The sequence below is a fragment of the Myiozetetes cayanensis genome, unplaced genomic scaffold (assembly GCF_022539395.1).
Source record: "Myiozetetes cayanensis isolate MyiCay16 unplaced genomic scaffold, myiCay2020 scf3, whole genome shotgun sequence".
Taxonomy (NCBI): Eukaryota; Metazoa; Chordata; class Aves; order Passeriformes; family Tyrannidae; genus Myiozetetes; species Myiozetetes cayanensis.
The window spans coordinates 35,744,747-35,766,075 of record NW_026087521.1 but is presented as its reverse complement, the minus strand read 5'-3'; the positions used below and the strand labels follow the sequence as shown (position 1 = coordinate 35,766,075).

The 21,329-nt window shown below is 39.8% G+C and overlaps 1 protein-coding gene across 1 annotated transcript in view; it reads left to right on the top strand.

Annotated features, from left to right (window-relative positions):
- PTPRR (protein tyrosine phosphatase receptor type R) overlaps positions 1 to 21,329 on the top strand; it is a 142,410-nt gene that overhangs the window by 81,349 nt on the left and 39,732 nt on the right. The window contains exon 6 of the mRNA XM_050324996.1: positions 1,795 to 2,057. Coding sequence (XP_050180953.1) covers positions 1,795 to 2,057 — 263 coding nt within the window. The remainder of the gene's footprint in view (positions 1 to 1,794; positions 2,058 to 21,329) is intronic.

Here is a 21,329-nt window from a genome sequence, read left to right as displayed (position 1 = left end):
ATGATAGCCCCATCATGCTTTTTGAGGAAAGTGTGTTAGCACTTAGATCAGTTGTGGTTCTTTAGATTTTTTTCAACTTCTGCTACTCTCAAGCTATCTTTTTTACCTAGGGTCTAATAATAGATTATTAAAAAGGATATGAAATAATATTTGTCCATATTTTGGAAGTCAAAACTACAATACCTTGGGTCTTCAAGGAGTGAAACTATGTCAAAACATATCAGTGACAAGAAGGTATGGTGAGCATTGTCACAGCCATGAATATCAGAGCTGTTTATCTGTGGATTACCAGAAACAAATTAAACCAAAGCAATCAGTTGAGTAAAAGAGAATAAAGTATTTCAAGCCATCATTTTATCTTTACTGATACCTGTGCCTTTGCTTCACAGTAGGGCTGCTTTTTCTGCAAAATAATGGCAAAGGGATCGTACCTATGCAATTCTAAACTCTTCTGAATGAACAGATGGTTTACTTTCCTAAGTCTTGTTTAATGGGTGTATTGCTAATGACATTAGGTCAATTCCCAGCTAAACCTCTAATGCTAATCCTTGAACAAACAAACCCATCAGATATATCCAGTCTTCACTGGTAAGCTATGGATTGATAGATCTTTATGCGCAGTAGTGGGGCAACAGCTGTCAAAGAGCTTCTGACTTGCAGAGGAAAAAATGCTTTGGTCCAGACTTTGTCATTATTCAAGGATTCAAGTCAAATGCTTTACAGGAACAGATAAAGCAGAGTGGAAGGTATAAGGATATCCGTAGACACCTTCAAAAAACTGTATAAGTGCCTTCCACCTCACACAATATTTATGATAGTAATTCTTGTAAGTATTGTAGGTTGTAAGGCACATGTTGAACATGGCACAACTGCAGCTCAGAAATCATTTTTGCAATCGTCCTCCAAAGAGATAAGATGTGTTAAACAGGTGTAACATGGGTTTCTCTGGAGTGACATTACCAAGCACCTGCTACCCTCCAGCCCTCTACCAGCACCATTAGTGTGGAGTTTGATAGAAGAAGATCAGTACAACTTCTGAAAACCTTTTATTGCAGATTTCTGATATCCACGGTCCTTAGCAATAGGTGGACAGAGAATGCTGGTATTACAGTATGTTCTAGGTAATTATAAAGCAGGCTTTTCTGAACAGATGCTTAAATAACTTCATAGGCCACTCATTACTTCAGCTTTATTCCAGAATAGGTAGTGTTTCTCTGAGGATAATGGGGCATATCTTTATCCTGAGGAGTATTTCAGAGTAGTAGCAGCCTACCATTACAAAAGTGACATAGTAAAGTTCAAGCATCATCTCCATGCCAGATGAGTGCGTACTTTCAAAAACATCTGCTTTAAAACAAAATGAGGCTGCTATAATTAGAAATTTGCACCTGAACATGTCATGAGCATCTATTTTACTTTGTACCATTGCTTCTCTTGTGTTAAAATGCTCAAAAAAATTCGACATTTACTCTGTCATTACTTCTGTCTTCACAGTATCTTTTGTAACTAATTTCTTTTCTATGTTATTTGCCCCTTTAATATGTATTACATATGTATTACAAATAATTACTGACTCACAGTGAGAACTGTTAAAATCCCTGCTGCCCCATGTACACTCTGCAGCTTACGTAATGGAAATGTTTATCTGGTTGTGTAAAATGCTGTGTAACACAACTTGTGACTTACCTTCTAGGAATGCAAGCCACGCGTAGAAATTTTACCCAACATTTGTGATACCTTCCTTGCCTTGTTTACTAGCCAATTGAGATTGGACTGTCCTCTTTATTTACCTAGGTTCTGTACAGATTAAAGGAGAAGATCCAGTTGTCACTGAGACAAGAGAAAGAAAAGAAGCAGGAGATCCACCTGTCGCCCCTTCCCCTGCAGACATCTCAGTCTGAGTATAAGACCACTAACAGCATGGTCCAGCCTCAACAGGCTCCAAAGGTTGTCAATGTTGTAGTGGACCCTCAAGGCCAGTGTGTTCCTGAGCTCAAACCTCCCCTGTGTGCCAGTCCGTCTCCTTTCAGAATGAAACCTGTGGGGCTCCAGGAAAGGTAGGATGGTGCCTGGCGTGTTCAGGTTTTATTCTGCTTTTTTATACTTAAGCGTCATGATTTCATGTTTCTCTTCTGCCAGTGAATGGGAGGCTTTGCCATATGGGCATCTGAGAAGTGGGATTTTGGTGTGTTAATATCTATCTCATGAGTATTCTCTCTCTCCTTCCCTTTTCATATGACCAGAGGTTCAGGTCATATGAAAAGATGAAGGTTTGGGCTGAGATTAACCACATTAGTGGCATTCTTTTTGCTAATTAGTTTTTTCCTCTTTCCAATAATTCAATAATTTTTCATTTTCCATTGATTTTTCCATTGTTTTGGTCCTGGAGATCCTGGCAGATGGCTCAGGGGCTGGTTATCAGCAAAGGATGTTCTCATTGTCAGGGAGTCCCTAGCACATGGGAAACTTAGAAAGAAGAAATATTTACACTGAGTGCATTTAGCAATCTCATACAGTGTTTCCATTATCACCTTTAGGCAATTTTTCTTCTGAAATCCAGCCTTCCATGATGGTCGGTATACAGTTCAAAGTCTACAGGCTTTATAGAAAAGAGGAAGAATTGATTAATAATGAAACCAACACTTGTATGCAGTTCCTCATAAATACTTGGGCACCAAACCTTGCCACTCATTGTACCTTTCAAAAATTGGGCCAGTGCTCTTTTTATAAAACCAGTTATTCTTCCCACAGGAGGATGCACACTGACATCTGTCTCTCCTCTGTTCAAAACCTATATAATTTCTTGTCTGATGGCTTCAGGCCGCTTTCATAAGGTATCAGTGCTCTGAATAGCTAATGTAGCATGCAGCCATGCAACTGAACTCTTCTGCCCTGGCACAGACAAGAAATGAAAGAACAGACGCCATGTGGAGACCAAGCAGAAACTCATCTGTAAAGACTCTCAGCTGAGCTGTAACCCTGATTCAGCTCGAACCATAGGAGATGACAGAGATTTTATCAATGGATTTATGACAGACATAGCTCAGGGAGGGGGACTGATTCTTTTATCAGCAAAAGATGCTGAAAGGCAGAGCTGTCATAAAATATCTAGTGATCTCACTGCAGAAAAAAAAAAAAAAAAGGAATGGAGGAAGCCAGTAAACACATTTTGATAGTTTCTTTCTTTTCTCAAGACCCTAGAAATAAAGTCCACAAGCAGGAGAATCACCTAGCTAGTTTATAATGCTTAGTACCTAACATAGTATTTGTGGTAGTTGAGAGGGATTAGGGGAAAGGAATTTGTAGAGGTAGTTTGTATTTAAGGACAAACAAAGAAAGTAAAAACTATTGATCTAAGTTATTAATTTTCACCCCCACAGATAGGGACTCTGCATTTTATACTCCTAAACCTAATTTCATCCTTTGGAAGAACAAAGTTTTGAGTCAGTTTGTCAAAATGGAGAGCTGAGATACAAACCTCATGTTTGATCAAATAAACCAGGCATTTCAGCTTACTCCTAAGGAAAAAGAAGTTGAAGGAACTGAGCACTTCAGTTTCTACTGTAGAAGAACACTAATCAACCACCCTAGAAAAGTGAAAGTCATTGTGATAATATCCCACTGTGCAGTTCTTTTTGTCATGTTTAATGCAGCTAGACTTTATCAGCAAAGTCTATTGGTGATTTAAGTTTATTTCAAACTCAGTGATACAAAAGTCTGGGGATGTGAGGGAGAGAACTTTAGGGAATAGTTTATCTTCAGTTCCTCTTACATAAGCAACTATTATTGCATATATTTCTCATTTATTTACTAAAATCTGTATTATGAACAAATTTGTACATATTTTGACACTCAAAAGCATTGGAGGCAAAAAGTACTAATGCACCAACACATTTTGCCTCAGATGCCATCAGATGACCAGGTAAGTGGGCAGCTTAAAACTCCTCTCCACCTTTCTGCCCCAACAGAAACCTTGCACTAGGCAACCTTGGGCCATCCTCATTACACACTGCAAGCAGCAAGCCATGCACTGAACAGTCTACTGGCAGCTCTTTTTCTGTCAATATGGAGTGGGATCAACCCTGGAGGACCCCTCCTGATCAAAGCCACAGCTTGAGGGTACTCATTCAATAATTTTTGCTACCGTGATTTTGGTTTCTGCCAGGGGAAGAAGCTCTTGGCAGGCTAGGGTGGATATGGGGCTCCTTGAAAAACTTAGCGTGGAGATTTCATTGGTCCCTGGTTTGATTCCTTAAGTGTGATCCATAGTCATGAAATGCCTAGTATGATCTAGACCAGACTGTATCTGTTCAAATGGAAATCAGTGGTATGCGAAACCAGTGAGTATGCCAAGCACTGTGCCTAGCCATCTAGGTGGAAGTTTGTGACAAATTTTCTGAAGCAGGAGACAGAAAAGTCAGATGATGCAACCTGATCTAATTGAAGATGCCCCTGCTCATTGCAGAGGGGAGTTGGATTAGATGACCTTAAAAAGTCCCTTTCAGGCCAAACAGCATTCTAAGATGCTATGATTCTATGCCTGCCCCGCAAGCTCTCCCTGCTCTGCACACTAGGTGCTGCTTTGAGAGGCATACCCTTGACAGGAGAAGAGATAATGATTTTTAACTGAAGGAGGGTAATTTTAGATTAAATAAAAGGAACAAGTTTTTTACAATGAGGATGAAACACTGGAACAGTTTGCACAAGAGATGCTAGATGCCCCATCCCTGGAAGCATTCAAGGTAAGGTTGGACGGGACTCTGAGCAACCTGATCTAGTTGCAGCTACCCCTGCCTGTGGCAAGGAAGTGGGACTAGATGACCTCTAAAGGTCCCTTCCAACCCAAACTATTCTATGATTCTATGATCTAAATGCAAAAATACAGTGGAACTGAATTTTCACAAAGCACCACATCAGACTCTCTGAACCTCTCTGAACCTCGGGCTCTCTGAACCTCTCCATTTTTAATAGGAATAGCATTGGCCAGTACAGAGGCAAACAAATTGTTAAAGGACAACTGTGCGTGGATAAAAATGTTTCTGGGAGTTTGTCCAGCTTCTTAAACTGTGCTGTGCTTCTGAATACTAGAGCCAAGTCCATGAACATATTTTTCTGCCTGTCTGGAAAGGCTCTTACTCAGCTATTTCAGACACCCAGCAGATTATGCAGCGTTTGCACTATCAAATGTGTAGAATGCCGCAGATGATTTGTGTGCCACACAGAGATGCAGGCACACGCCGTGCTGGATGCCGCTGTGCGTGAGCGCGGGCGCGGAGAGGGTGACACCTAGAGCCGGCGGGCAGCGCTGCCCCGCATCCCCCGCATCCCCTGCATCCTCCGCACCGGCAGCGTGCCACCCGGCGCTTTTATCCTTTGGCTGTAGCTCTTGGAGGAGGGAATGTGATCATTTAGTCAAAATAACTGCCCCGGTGGCCTCGGGAGACGATTCTGCTCCCGATTCTGCTCCACTCTCATGAGACTCCACCTGGAGTGCTGCATTGAGCTCCAGGGCCCCCAGCATAACAAGGATGTGGACTTTCTGGAGCAAGGGGGGGCACGAAAATGACCAGAGGGCTGGAACGGCTCTCATATGATGACAGACAGAGAGTTAGGGTTGTTCAGCCTGGAAAAGAGAAGGCTCCAGAGAGACCTTATTGCGGCTTTTCAGTACTTAAATGGGGCTTATAAGAAAGATGGGAAAAAAACTTTTTAGGAGGACCTGTTGCAGTAGGACGAAGGGTAATGACTTCAAACTGAAGGAAGGTAGATTTAGATTAGATATAAGTTGATTATAGGTTTCCTAGAGAGGTGTGGATGCCCCATCCCTGGAAACCTTCGAGGTCAGGTTGAGTGAGGTTCTGAGCAACCTAACCTAATCAAAACTGTCGCTACCCATGGCAAGGGAGTGGGACTAGTTGACCTTTAAAGGTCTCTTCTAACCCAAACTGTTCTCTATGATTTTCCTAGATGATGATCAGGGATGTGTGCCCATGTGCAGCTTGCAGTTGAGAAAGGGATGGAACAGTGGTGGCCAAGAGCGAAGGATGAACTGACAGGTGTGGAGGTGAGAGGACTGTCAGAACAAAGAGGCACTACCCCCTTTCTATTACAATTAATGACTGATGTTGAGGCAGGCAAGTGAAGAGCTGTCTTTACAGCCTCCTGGCATCCTCTGGATTGTTCAGTACAGAATACTTTGACGTTGCTTTCTTCTGGTGTTTTCACGACTGCTGCTCCTTTGCAGCAAAGGCCTTCTCCGTTGTCAACCCACACCATCCTGTTACTGACCAAAGGAGCAGGAGAGTGAGTGTTCTCTTGTGGGTGTCTTCAGTGACGAACTGTCACAGTATCATAGTGCCAATGCCTGAATTTAGGATGTAAATGATCTTTTTCTTTTCTGTCAGCGCATCCATGAATATTGAATCAGTGATTATTTTTCTACTTAGACTTTTATAGGTTTATATGAATAATATATACTTTTTCCTTTAGCAGAGTAAGGTTTCCTTCTATTCTGTTTTTTGGCCCAAAATTCATCTTGATATGAATGGTTCCCACCAAAAGCAGAATCTGGTGAAGTGGAATGTGGTATTTTAAATTTCATTCTGATATACCAGCATTGAAAATTCTTAGTACAAGCAGAGAGTTATTAAATTGCAAGTATGGTGGATATAAATAGGAATGTTACCACACCAACACAGTATTACAACTGGATTTACATTTCCTCTGGCCCTTGCTGCAGTGAGTTTTAGTCCCAGTATTATTTCTGACTAAGAAAACTGTATTCCAACTAACTAGTGCACAATATGGTGTTTTGTTCAAATTAGTTACTATATAAAAATAGATAGAAGAAAAGAAAATGTGGAAAATATCTCTTTTACTGTGTGTTGAAAACCACAAACAGCACTTTGGAAATTTTTCTCAAGCATTGTATTCCATCCTAGCCACAAAGACCTAAAACTCTGGCTATTACATCTAAATAATCAGTGGGGAAAATCAAAGCACTGTGTTTCTTAGTCTGTTACATATTCATCAAAAATTTTTCTATCTAAAAGGAAGAGTTCCTCATGTTCACATATCAGGATGCCATAGGCATACAGGACTCTCCTTCAGAGCAGGTAACATTTTACATGTGCTTTGGGCTCATTTTTTTCTCTGCTAATAAATGCAAGAGAGTGGAGACTATATTAGAAAGAAGCTTGGCAAATAGAGCAAAAACCTAGCAGATAAGTGAAGTAATAAAATATTTTTAAAATATGAAATAAAATAATTGTGCAATGGAGATATAGCTGTGACACAGGAAAATAGAAGTTCCTCTGTGAAAGGGAAGAGCCAGCAAGGATAAAACTGGAGGGGAGGGGGCTGCTTACTGGCATCATTCAACAGACACTGTGCAACCAAGTCTGCAGCCTCTGGAGAAAATCAGTAGATATCAGAATAGTAGGGGGAAAATCACCTAAATCGGTCAAGTGTAGCTCCCTACAAACATAACAGCTGAATGAATTTTGGCTTGAGCTCTGATTGTGAGATGTTACTTTTCCCCACAGAGCAGAGCAATATTATAAAGATTCTGTGCCTCAATTGACTGTAACCAGTGAGATTTCTCTTACTATCCTGAAGATCCTAAATTCTTTCTCCAGTTCTAAGAAGCATTCAGTAAACATACAGTGAGTACAGCTCACTGTAAGTATAATGAAATAAAAGGGAAAATAATGTGTATTATAATGCTGCTAAATGCTCATCTCTGCTGCTTCCTTATAACATGAGAAAAAGAGATATTCTGATGGAAAGAAAAGGCAATCTAATTTTTATATCATTTAAACAGATAGATTCCGATAACCCATAGGAGAGTCTGTAGAACTCACTACCAAAGGAAAAAGTTTGAAACAGGAATACATTAGCACAAGATATACACACATATAGTCACACAAATAATGAGAGCGATTATTGTTCTCTGTCTGATTTCAGCATCCTTCCTCAGAAACATCTTGTATTTGATACCTCTACAAAGAAAATCTTGAATAGTTTGGGCTTCAAGTTTGGAGGTGGAAGAAAAATCACAGTTAATATTGGTAACTATTGTCTTTTATTAGTCATTCTACATAGGCACACAAACTATTAAACTATAGTTATGCAGTTTCTGTGCCCTGTCAGTTGCCCTGTGGATAACAAACACTAACTGTAATCCCTTTTTTCCTGGTTTTAGAAAATCAGTATTCATTAAAATGAATCATTATCTAACAATACTGTATACCAAATAAAACTTCATAAAAAATATTAAAACCAGGGTAGAAAATCTGATGTGCTCTTTTCTTCCTTAATATAACCTCAGGGTATCACTGTTCAACCACATCTCTGCTCTAATAGATGACAAAAATTTCCAACAATTATCTCTGGCTCTGTTCTGATTTTTAGATCACAGAGCACAATTGCTACAAAAATGTAATTATGGTGTTTCTGATCCATTATCATTATACAAAACCATCCATTGTGAGTAATCATTTCAAGTAACGCTCAGAGAGTAGCACCTTGCAGTTGGACCACTGTAAACATGCCAGGTTTTGTAGTTTATTGCACAAGCATGGGAACTTAATATATTTACAGGAAGGGGCCTTGAATTTCCTGGCTAAAATATACTAGCTTTGCAGAGATTTGGAGGATAAATTTGCCCTATTGTGTGGTGCTGAATATGCTTTCTACATTCTTAATTTAAATCCTAGGGATTGTTTTCAGGAAAATGTCATTGTAATTATTTGAATACAGCTATGTGCCAACACGAAAGTATGAGCTGGAGAACAATTTCATGGTGATATCCTAGCAGAAGGAATTTGCAAAGCACCAGGTAAACTGAGTTTGAGGTGGGAGGCAGGAATTTCTGTGCTCTGGTGTGTCTCTGGCACCAACTCATTAGACCACCTTGGACCTGGCATATAAACCTCCTCCAGCCATACTCCTGACCACTGGATTGAGGATGGCTGGGTGTTGTGTCCATCTGAAGAGATGTAGCAAAGAGGAGAACCTTAACATGAGGTACAGTAAAAGTCCTACTTGCTACTATTTGTCCACATCATTTAAGAAGAGTGAGAGAATACAATTACAAAGCAAACAAACAAACAAAAAAATCCCACTTTCTCAAGGACTTAAAATTACATTTCTCTCATTTGTCAGACTTCTCAGCTATATCCTGTCCTGGTCTGTAAGGTCACAGAATCATAAAACCATAAAATGGCTTTATCTGGAAGGAAACTTGAAGAAAATCTAGTTCCAGAACCCCTGCCATGGGCAAGGACACCTTCCACTGGATCAGGTTGCTCAAAGTCCTATTCAACCTGGCCTTGAACACTTCCAGGGATGTGACATCCACTTGTAAATTCAATACACCCAGAAACACTTACTGCACTGAGGCTGCCTGGCAGAAATTAGTTTGTGTCCATACTGCCAAGCTCACTTTACCTACAAAAGACTGGGGAATGGATACAGACTAAGAGAATGGTTTGTGCACATGCTTGTTCCCAAATTGTGACAGTGAATTGCTTTGGAGTGCTCTTGTTGTCAAAGGCTAAAAACAAACCAGGGCTGCAAGGCTTGTTACACAGCACTGTCATTCAGTGCCGGAATTGTTTCCTGGCACTGTGATTTTTTTATTTTTTTTTTAAGGTTTAGCTTGCACTTAAAGAAGTGCACAGCTGGTGTAGCAGCTGACGTGAGGGGAGCAGTCCTGATGTGGGTAGTTGCTTATGGCCTTTTAGTAATTCTCCAGTGCAGGGTCTCCCTGCAGCCCTACATTGTGGCTTCCTTCCTCCTCAGACCATCTCAACTAGCTGAAAAGCCACACTGACTGCTGGCACCTGCACTCTGGGTAACAGGGTAAGAACAAGAGCTGAAAATCTGGCTTACTGAGGTGGGAGAAGCTACCTCTAAGTAACAGGGAACATGAGGTGGGATCCTACATCTAGGGTCTCCTGCTCAGTGCCTGAGAGATCTGAGGTGTTAGCATGTGGATTCACCTCTGAAGAGAGAATAATTCTGTGCCTCCAACTTGCATTTGTGAAACATTTCTGTTAGGGCACAGTCACACTGAAAACTTTCTGCATGTGCCGGACCTTTGAGTTGCACAAATGTCTATTCTGTCCAGCCCATTACAGATGTCTTTGCTTATCTGCAGCGTAGGAAGAGGGCAGGAATGTTCCCCTTTCTCTGGAGGGGAAGTGAACTCAGGCACCAGCCTAACAAAGACTGTTTTAAAAATGTATTTTAACTGTTTGACTCCTGGATGGTTGGAAAGCTGTTTTGGGTGTGGTTAGAGCTCTTTGAAGCAAAACTCTGTGGGAGTTGCAATCTAATTAAATAAATGCAAATATGTACCATTGCCCAAACTTACACCCACAGTCCATTTCCCTCTGTCTCTGGCACATCGTACAAATAACTTCAGATTAGTGTGGATTAGACGGTATATATCCACTCCTGTTTCCATCTCCGCTTTAAATTGTCCTGCATCCCTTTTTGTTTCTCTTGCAAAGAACTAAAAGCTCTTCAGAGAATGTGACTTTCATTTCTGGGAGTGGATGATTCAGGCAAATTAGCCCACCCTTATTTAGAAAAAATTTTCTGATGCAGCTTCATGGTCCTCTGCTCTCATGTACTAGGCAGTGCTGCATTTAGTGTGCAGTCCATGCTTACCCTTGGTTTTGCCTTTACTGTCCTCTGTGGTTTAGTCAGAAATTTTATAATAATTTTATTGTATTCACAGGTCTCTTATCTGGCATTTATTCTTGTTACTTCAGTTGCTACTGGTTTTAGCTTGTACACAGGAAACTGCAGTGCCAATCAGTGTCGTTCCCAAGGTGACAGGAAACCCTATTTGGTCGGATGTTGATTGTGCTTGTCTTTACGGCTCCACCCATCACACTTTTTTCCTTTTTGGCTTAAGTTAAGAAAAATTAATCAGTGACTGCCATCTGGTAGACAGTTTTGGTGGTTTTGCAGTGATTAATCCAGCCGATCTTTTGAAAAGTCAGACGTGGCACAAGAAACCAAGGAAAAATATCCATGTTAATATTTAAATGCTTCTTGAGGCTTAGATTTACAGGGACCGTTGTTGCCCTTAGCATATTAGTGATTTGAGTTGTATGAGTAATCCCCTTGTCTTTTTGAGCAGCAGGTTTGGGATTTTAAGTCCTGTTTGGTCAGAGTGTTAAACTCTGATGCAGCTTTCCAGTGACTGATTTCCTCAGCTCCTCTCTGCCTCCAAATCTTTTCCGTGCTTGACCATCCAGACGTGGTTTCTGTGACTGCTTCACCAGCTGTCCTAATGTGCGGGCAGAGTTGGACATCTGGGAAAGTGAGGAGATGCACGTTAGCTGGGCTTGAATTCCCTGAGCATCGTCTCAGCCCATAGCAGGCTGTGTCCGTCTGTGGCGTTTGCAACCAATTATATTGCCTTTTCACAGTGGTGGGTTGCAAATTCTGTGCTAAGGGGCAAAGTGTAAGAGAAGACCACCAGTTTCTTTCTGGGATTGGTTTGTAAGAAGGAAATATCTCATGAGCCCTTGATTAGTACTGATTTTGGGAAAACAGCGTGGAAGGAGGCAACCATACCAGATATACAGAGTTTTGATATTTAGAAGGCAGGTTGATTTTTCACATTTGGGGGTCTAACAGAAAAGTTTCCTTGAGTGTTCCCATTAATGTCTGAAAAAGTTTAATTCTTCAAGTTAAAACAAAAATACTCACCTTTCTTCTTGTTTTGGAATGCATTTATCTCTGATCATGCCATTTCTTCTACAGGGCAACCTAAAGCTGAACTTAACTGAGTTCCCCTTAATTTAAAATGTTAGGAAAAGACACAGAAAATAGTTAAAGAAAAGAAAAACATCAAAGTGGCTCCGAAACTGCAGTGCAAGATATCCAAGTATTTCTTTGAGTTGCAAGAAGCCATGTGCTGGAAGTGCTTACATCCATCTTATATTGGAGCCATCAGTTAATATTCCAGACTATGAATCTCTTCTTTGAGTGCAATCATAATTCATTTTATTTCTGTGCAGTGTCAGAACAGTTGACTAATTATACTGCTTCTTTTTTGAAGAATGCAGTTCTGGATATTCAGAAGAGATCTTTTACATAGTCAGAGCTAGTATGTACAGAAATCTTTACATTGTTACATAGCAGAAATGTCCCTTGTTTGCAAATACACTTCTGCTCAAAGAAAACTGCATGTAAATCTGTGGATCAGAGTATTTCTCAGCTCTTGTGGGAAATTCTCTTCAGCATTTTTATTAATAAAGTACCTGAGAACCATAGTCACAGATCAGGATCCCCATGTACAAGACTCCATATGTTCACAAAAATGAAATGTTCTATCCAAAAGACCTACATTCTAAACATCAGACAAGATAGTAAATGTGTACAGACAATCAAACATGCCTCAGGAAATGGAGAAGCAACAGCATCATGGCAGAGATGAGGATGCCCAAAGTATACTATGAGAATGGCTTGGCCAAAGAAATACTGCCCAGAGGCAGTAGCTGATTCCCTACGACACTGACATTTCAGCCAGGCTCTCGCTAGAGTTATTTGTCTGCTTTGATACCATCACATCCAAACTGATGAACCAGTTTAGTTTGACTTTGAACCTTAGTTGAGTATGGCCAAGACATTTCAGGAACTCTTTTTATGATTTTCATACTAAGACAAGTGGGACATTAACTGGTTAAGTAAATGATCCAAGATAGTATTTCAAATCAGTACCTGTCTTCATAAAGTACCTGGGCTCTTGAACTCTCCATTCATTTCTCTAACCAGAGGAGTCTATAAGAAGCTATAAAAGTGATATTTCTTTCTAGGTCAGGGACTTCCCTTGTGTTCTCTATCAAAGAATATACTTTGATGCTTAACAAACTGTGTATTGTTGCTACTAATTTATGGTACCTATAATTATCCTTGTTATGTTAATACTGCGATTTGATAACAAGAGCAAAACAGAACACAGCAACTTCAAATGACCGCTCAAATATGCGATAGGCATCAGAAGGGGAAGTTTTGTATATAATTCCCACACAGAAAAATGTCGTGAAGTACAATGTTTCTCTAGGGAACTCAGTCCTGACGGTTCAGGATGACCAATAGCAGCTCCCTGGAAAACTCTGCTGCCAGTGAGAGACAGGGTTGGTGCTGGGCAGGAGGCAGCTGAGTTTGCCCCTCTGCCAGGGCTGGCACTTCCGCTTCCCACCATCCCCCAACAGCTGCATCTCCTGTTTTTGAGATGTCTCAAATCCTTCCTGAGTTGTAACAGATTCTGCCAGAGGACTGCTGTATATAGTCCAGAGGCTTTCAGTTACTCTCCCTGGATTTGATAGTGGACCTAAAAGCATAATCTTACAACAAATTAAGGAAAACAATCAGAAGGGCAGAAAAATACCTAGTGGTTAATAAATACAATTTGCATGGGCTTCTTTCACTTTAAACTCTGTTTAGCTTGTTTTTCCTCAGTGGATTTATAGAGGTATTTGGGAAGAGAGTTTGGCCCACAGACCACAATACTGAATAGGTTTTCAAAAGAAGGAGGCATTGTGAAAAGCAAAATCTGGTATTGTAATTAATCCCCAAGTTAATCCTTTGGCTGCAGAGAATACATTTGCAATTTACTGATAAGATTAAAATAAAATAAATGTTTTCTGCTTCATTACAAGGATTTTCACAAATGTAGATGGTTTAAGTACTTCTCTAGTCCCCATGTACAGTGTTCACTATTACCTGGTTCCGAGTTACTGAGCTCATCATCCTGGGTTAGTGCAGAGTTCATAAGGCTAAGAAAGATGTCTGTAGAAAAAAACATACAAGAGAAGACACCAGGCAAAAAGATGAGGAAGCACTCTTTGGTTCAGGACATTCCTAAATCACAAGTGCCAGAAGATGGAGGACGAACTAAACATTAGTAACAGTATTAATTAAGTAATGAGTCATTCCTGCTTGCTTTGTTCTTGCATTCTTTCCTAAAACCTCTTCTTGCTGGCCATTATTGAAAACAGGATACTGCTCAACCTTTGGCCTTACACAATATACCAAATTTATGTTCATATTTCTACAGAACTGTCTTCAATGTATGTTAAACGTGACCCATGTTACATCATTAGCTGTATGAAGCCCTGTGTGTTGAGAGGGTTTGTACCAAGATAGATGGGATGGAGGTCAGATTAGGAGTGAGTTTGGTTTACCTTTCAGATATGACCTACCTCCTTTCTCTTTATTTCATAATGCAATATGCATTTAGAGGAAACTACTTTAGTCAGAATCCTCAGATTTCCATCTCCTATCCAAATTCATAGAAGTGAATTTAAATCAAGCTGTTTAAGTTTCTTAATGTCATGAATCTTTTGCTAATAGAAGACTATTAATCTGAAGCAACTGTCATATATCACTCTAAAATTTTTTATCTGTACTGACTCACTGATGGTGTGTATGAGAAAGTAGATCCAGAAAGCCTTTGCTCTGGCCTTCATCTCTGGGCACAGGTACAGATGCATTTCCCTTCTCTAGAGCCCTGCCTATGCAGTCCCCTATAGGAATGTCTCTGATGAAAGCAGACAGTGGCCAGGGCTGTTAAGCTCTGTAGAAAAGAGCTTGAGATCTCTTACCTGTCTATTCCAAATCAGCCGTTCAGTTCTAAATGGGTCCTTTTAAGCATCTATCTAAGCTCTGAAGTGCAAGATAAAGTACATCTTGGTACGCAGACATTTATAGCTTTCTTAAAAGCATTCAAGCATTGCTCTGTTTCAAATTGCAAGCCTAAATGGATTTCCTAAACTTTATTTTCAAAGGGAATTCAGGCACTTTTTACATTAATATACTTGTTTGAGCAAGCCTTCCCATAGAAAGCAAGGCTGGAAAGCCAGACTATGAAAGTGGGTAAAAAAAAAAAAAAAAGCTGGAAAGAGTGCAAGGTTTATATACCTAGCTTAGGTGTCAGCTCTGGAGACTTTAGAAGCAGCTAAATGGCAGATCTAAATGCACACAGAGGGGTCCTAAGGGCCTAAATCCCATCATCTCATAGAACAACTTAGGCATATAAGTCATCCTGCAAATGGAACTGTGTGTTCCAAAGTGTATGAGCTACAAGGATTCGGGGTCTGTACAGGCAGTCTTAGATGGTGTGACTGAGCGGAGCCAATCTGCCAGCTCTCTTAGGAAATGTCCATAGATGGCGCAGCTCTGTTGAGCAACAATGTGGGTCTGGAGGTTTTACATTCTTCAGAAACTGCTGCTGTTCAGTAATTTCTTCAAAGTGCACTAACAATTCATTTGTCTGCTTAGAAATCTTCCGTGTGACACTTGCAGTAGTTTAAAGATAATGAAGACCAAGTCAAATAAACAAGGAACGTGCTTTTTTATCTTAAGGTTGACAGGGTGTAGTAAACGCCTCTTTTCCCAGATGTTCCTTCCTGTCTTTCCCAAATGGCAAACTCACCAGGAAAGAACTCATTGTACTGATTAGTCTTCAAGTCACAGTAAAAAATAATTTTCTCTTACTGATACTGTCTGAAGATACTGCCCATTTACATTGCAATTATTCCTACCCATGTCTTTTTCTAGGTCAGCTGGTTATGTTTAAAACCTCAAAAGAGTATTGAAGGACATTAATGTGTGAATAGATTATATATTTGCTTGTTTAGATTTAAAGGTAGTAAATGATATTCCTTACATGAGCAGCAGTTGCAGGAGGGAAGTAGAGTTTGTGCTTAAGAAATTATTACGGAATACATGAAGATAAATTGACTTACATATGAAAAAAAACCACAACATTTTTTCTGTCTAAAAGATGAAAAATCTAAGATCCATTATTCATTTGTGCAACCATATGGCTGACCAATTAAATAGCAAAGAGTCTCAGTTAAGCAGTCTTTAAAAAACACTTGCTAGAAGCTATTGTGGTAGTGTTGTACCTCTCCATCCTCATCAATTGGATCAGTTCTCCTAGGAAGGCTGTTCTCTGTATAATGCAGGCAAGCACCCTCTGGGTATGCTGTAGTGCTCACCAAAGAAGTAAGCCTTCCATGTGCTGGGACAAGTAATCTGGCTTTGCACGTGGACAAGAGATCTAAATTAACAATGACGGTATGTGGCTACAGCTCCTGCAGGATGTTGCGGAGGTACTTATGAACTGAAATCCTAGAGGGGCAACTCATACAAGTATGACAAAAGTATTTTGCAGATTGCTTTTTTCCTTAGTTTTCAAGGAAAATATACAGCAGACAGAATATGTGGGGTTTTTTAACAGTTCTTCTTGGCTTACCTTAAATAAATGCTCTATCTGAGCTCCTTGAATTGTGCATTTTTTTAATATATGGAGGCCTAGCAGTCAATTCTTATCATTTTCCATTCTCTTTTTCATTTTCCTATTCTTTTAATCCCTTTTGTTTAAATTCATTGTGTCTTGGTTTAAATTAGCATGTGCATTAATCAGAGAGAGAACAGGTCATCTAGGACATGAGGCCTCCAGTATGAAATAGAGCAATGCTGCAGTGCAAGAAGATAATAATAGCAATAAACAAAACTGCATTCAATTAAAGCTCTCCTGTCTAAAGAGAATTAACCATAAATTAGTAAACATTTGTTCAGCTCTTTGAATAAACAGCTCAAATAAGCACAACAAATTGGCATCTTCACTTATTTTTACTTCTGAACATTTGACTCAATTTTCAGTCATGCTGGAGACACATATATGGGACTATGAATGAGAAACAGAGCTTTATGTTGCCATTCAAACTTTATTGCCATCCAAATTTTATTGAAGAGAGAAGTTTGCGTGACAAAATGCAATTTGATTGTACAAATAATCTACAGGAAAAGATGGGAGGTTGTATAAGCTTTGCATTTTTGAACAGTCAGTTCCCGTAGCTGAGCAGCGTAGCCTTATCGAGGGCAGAACAGGAGTGAATTGGCAGTACATTAGAAAGCCTGATTAAAAGAGGGAAAGTTGAAACTACACTCATGTCAGCTGTTTTCCTCTACAGGATATTGAGCCATTCCTGTCCTAACCAGATACTGATTGCTTAAAACTTAATCCAGAAGTCCTTGTCAAAACCGTTTCCTCAGCTCGTTTTAACCTGCTGAGCTGTGAGTAGATCCTTAGAATTTTTGCAGTTTAGTGCTAGAGGTATTGTCCTGCTCTTGCTCGTGGCTGTGGGAACAAGATCAGACCATCTGGAGAGAACATGAAGTGCCTCCAGTTTCCAGAAAAGCTATTTGAAACTTTATAGCTGAGGCTCCTGATCAGTTTCTGTGGACTCAAAGAGGGCTGGATTATGCTGCCAGGAGGTTTCTTGTAGCTGGGAAGCTGCAGAGGACTGGAAGTCTTGCCTCACAGCAGACATATATCCCTCTTCTCCTTTCAGTAGGCACACAGCTTGCTGTCATCACTTTTATACCCCTTCCTCAGAGTCAGGGGAATCCTCAGACTTTGAGGAATCATCAGTTTTTCAAGTGATAAATAAGTGGAGAAAAATAAAAATGCAGCACTGGAACATTATGAAGAGAGCTGTGTGGCAGAGCAAACATGAGCAGAAGTGGTAACTCAGGAATATTCTTTCCAAGACGCATGCTTTATACTATTGCCTCCCTCACAGCCCTGAGCTTAAATATATTCAATCTATGGCTTTCTGGTGATAGGTACTAGTTTCAGTGTTATGTCCACACTACCCCCTGTAAATGAGGTCCTCTGTTTGGTGAGATGAGGCTGCCCATACCTATGGCTACAGGACTTGTGTCAGGTGCAGACAACTGTGAGTCAGAGCAGAAATAATACAAATATCAGTAATATTAACCATTTAATTGTTAAACTTGGTTGTGGAAAATTTGACTAGTATCTGCCTATCTGTCCAGGATCTCCTTTTTGGAGAGGAAAAATCAGAGCCAGAGGAAGGTTAATCTGTGGAAGGAATAAGGCTTTGGAAACTAGACCAAGAGCCTATAGAGGAAGAGAGGTCTACTGTTCCCACACATGACAGGAGGTCAGTAGGTAATTTCTGGTGGTTTAAGTAGCACTGGTATGTCAGGGGATATCAGGAGAGAGGGGAAGGTCAAGTTTTGACCACCTGCACATTCAAATGCTGAAGGTAGAACTCAGGTCTTGAATTTTTTGTTTCATGCATCGTAAAGTTTCTGCAAAGAGGCCAAACATGAGCTAAGCAGAATAGATCCTTCAAGGTAACAGTGTAAATTTAGACTGGCCATAATGCAAAGTAAATCAGTCACTTTATATTCATAGTTGCAGATTTTCTATCAAAATCAGTTTGTATTCCTCTGCAACTGTTTTTTTTAAGTGAATGATAGACATAAAGAGTACTGAATCTTCAAGTCAGTTAAAGAGCAATTTCCTTCAGAGAAGGAAAGCCCGAGGTCTGAGTGGGTTCCTAAAAACTGCAGCCCTTGTTTGAGTGAAAACCAGCAGCAACCCAGAATTGTCAGCAGGTAAAGCAGAGATTATTTGGGAAACTGAGTTTTCATCATGGGTCGCCCATAACATCTGTTTAACAGTGCTTCATAGGGGACCTAGGAGTGTAAAAATGAAAAGTACACTATATGTAATAAGTACTGTTTGAAAATATTAGGATGACATTTATATAATTACCTAATGATTTTTAATTATTTTCTCAAATTAATAGTGATGATATTGATTGTCCTTTGTTGAAATTAAGAGTAAATAAGAGGATAATTGTATTAATTAGTATTGTATATTATCAGAACACATGGGGTTTTCTATCACGATATTCTTTAATATGTGCTGCAGCATAACAGAAAACTGAAACTTATGAGCTCTAAATTTCTAAGAAAAGAACGTATACCTAAGAAAAAATGCAACTTTGTTTTTCAAATTGAGTTGATCAATAATGGATTTTTACTGCATGCTTAGAAGGCTTGTTTGAGATAGTATGCTCCTGGTCAGAAAAAAAATCAAGAGATCATCACACCTGTTAATGTAACCATACTCTCATTCATCTCTACTTTCCCAAGATGACCAGTCATATCAGCAATGCATAGTGGATATGTATTTCAGGATAGCAAGCACAGAGCAAGAATCATACGTATGCATTTTTGAAAAATACACAAAGTGTTCTTACACTTGTTAGAAGCAATTATTTAACGATACTGTTAATGTTACTTTAAAATTTATCATATGTCACTTCAAATGAGAGCTATCTCAAAGCTATCTTCTGAGGACCGTCTGTAGTGGATATTATAGACCTTCATTTGTGAAGAAATGTCTCAGTTGTTTATTAGAAGATCTATATTAGTGTTTACTTGAGGCTGGAAGAAAACAGCTGCATCTTCAGTCCTTTACAAAGATTATTTTAACCTCTCTGTTCTTCTGTCTTTTTACTTTTTCTTTTTTCAACACTGATTTTTCTTGATGAAGTCCCAGTTTGCTATTTTTATTTATTTTATATCGAAATACACGATTTATACCAAAATTAATTCCTTTTCTCGGTTACTCTGCTTTTCACACATCACCACAGCTTTACATATTCGTTCATCTATGTGACCGTGGTTTCTCTTAGCTATTTTGCTAAGAGCAGCAAGAAAGCTGAGACCAGTATTTCTTTTTATTGTTTATAAATTTACTTTTTTTTTCTTTGAATCGCTCCACTGAAACATAAAACTAGATATGCAGGTGAAGTCTGGCACCAGTAAGGTAGTAAGTGCTGGAAAGCAAGTGCCTAGTTGTGCTCTCCCGGTGCAATCACAGCAGTGCAAAACCCACCTGCATTCAGTGCGTTTGCGGATGAGAAGGAGCAGCAAGGTGAGAGATTCAGGACCCATGTCTAGGCCTAGTCTGTGAGCACCACAGAAGCAAAACGCACAGGGGAATTGGGGTGTTTTTCCCTTCAGTAAAACCCAGGGAGAATATCCCTGCAGAGTGTTCCTTGGTACAAGCGGGATCTGAGGGCCCAAAGCAAACTCCCTCCCCAGCAGCCACAGCCAGCGCCACTCTCCGTGTTAATTAATGGCTTTCTTCCACCCACACGCCCAACACAGCTCCCCCTTGGCTGCCCCTCCCGTGTCCATAGTGCTGGGGTCAGAGGGCAATGGCTTTTGGACGGCAGCAGCCACCACTGCTGCTTTCAAAACCGCTAGAGAGAAGGAGAAGCAGAGCCTCAGGAATCTGGGTGTTGCATTTTTCAGGAGTGCTGAATAAACAGGGGAATGTGTATTTAAAGAAACTACCTAGCCTAAACAAACAACTGGGAAACAGGTCGGGCAATTGGATTTTCATAATCACCATCTATGGCTTAATTTTAGGGTCAGGGAAGACCCGGAAATGACCTCACTAATGATTAATAGGCTTTAGTAACCTGTTGGCCCTCTGAGGTGGACAGGTGGAGTTTCCTTTTGGGAGTGTTCAAACAAATACTGCATTTTTATTTTTTTTATCGTGATCTGTAATAAAATCTACTTCTATAAATGTATGATTTAAAATACTCCTGGGAATTCTCATCAGTGGACTTGTTCATATTATCCAATTGAAAAGAGGGCTGTGACTATGTAATAAGACCCCTCTCTGGGATTCTAGGCAATACACAGACACAAGTGGTTTCCTGACTGCACTTACATACCCAGTAAGGTGGCTGTCCCAGCTGCTAAAACTTCAGGAGAGTTAGTCTCATGATGATTTTAATATAATGTTGTTGCAAATGTTTACCATTCCTCAGACTCTTCACATGATGCTCTTCCCCATCAAGACACAACAAGAGAGGATGCTGGGATGTTTGGGTTCTTTTGATTTTCTTTTTCGTGATTTTTTCGATCAATTGCGCGAGAGCGAGAGGGAGGGGGAAGGCTTTGTCCCTGAGGTCCAGGCACTTGGCTGGGAGCCAAGTCCAACCTGGGACAGGTGTGCTGTAACAATCTTCTCTAATTTGGTCCATACTATTAACAGGGGGAACACAAAGAATATAAAGTTATTTAAATTTAATTTTAAATTAAATTTAAAATGTAAAAAAAGGTATAAAATATTAATAAATAAGAGAAACCCCATGTATGGCTCCCTTACTTTAATTTGAAGTGGAAAAATACCTGTATGTAGTCAGGAGATATACACATACACACACACATACATACATACATATATATATATATGTATATGTATATATGCATGTATATATATACATACATATATATATATATTATGTATCTCCAAGAAAAATGAATCGTCTGACTTGAAGTGTCACTGATATGACTGTGATTTCTTTATTCAAAACCTATTGTAGACAAGAGATGCTTACTAAAAATGGGCTCCTTGTTGCTCTGTGGCCAGCCTTGTGCAATCCCTTTCAATA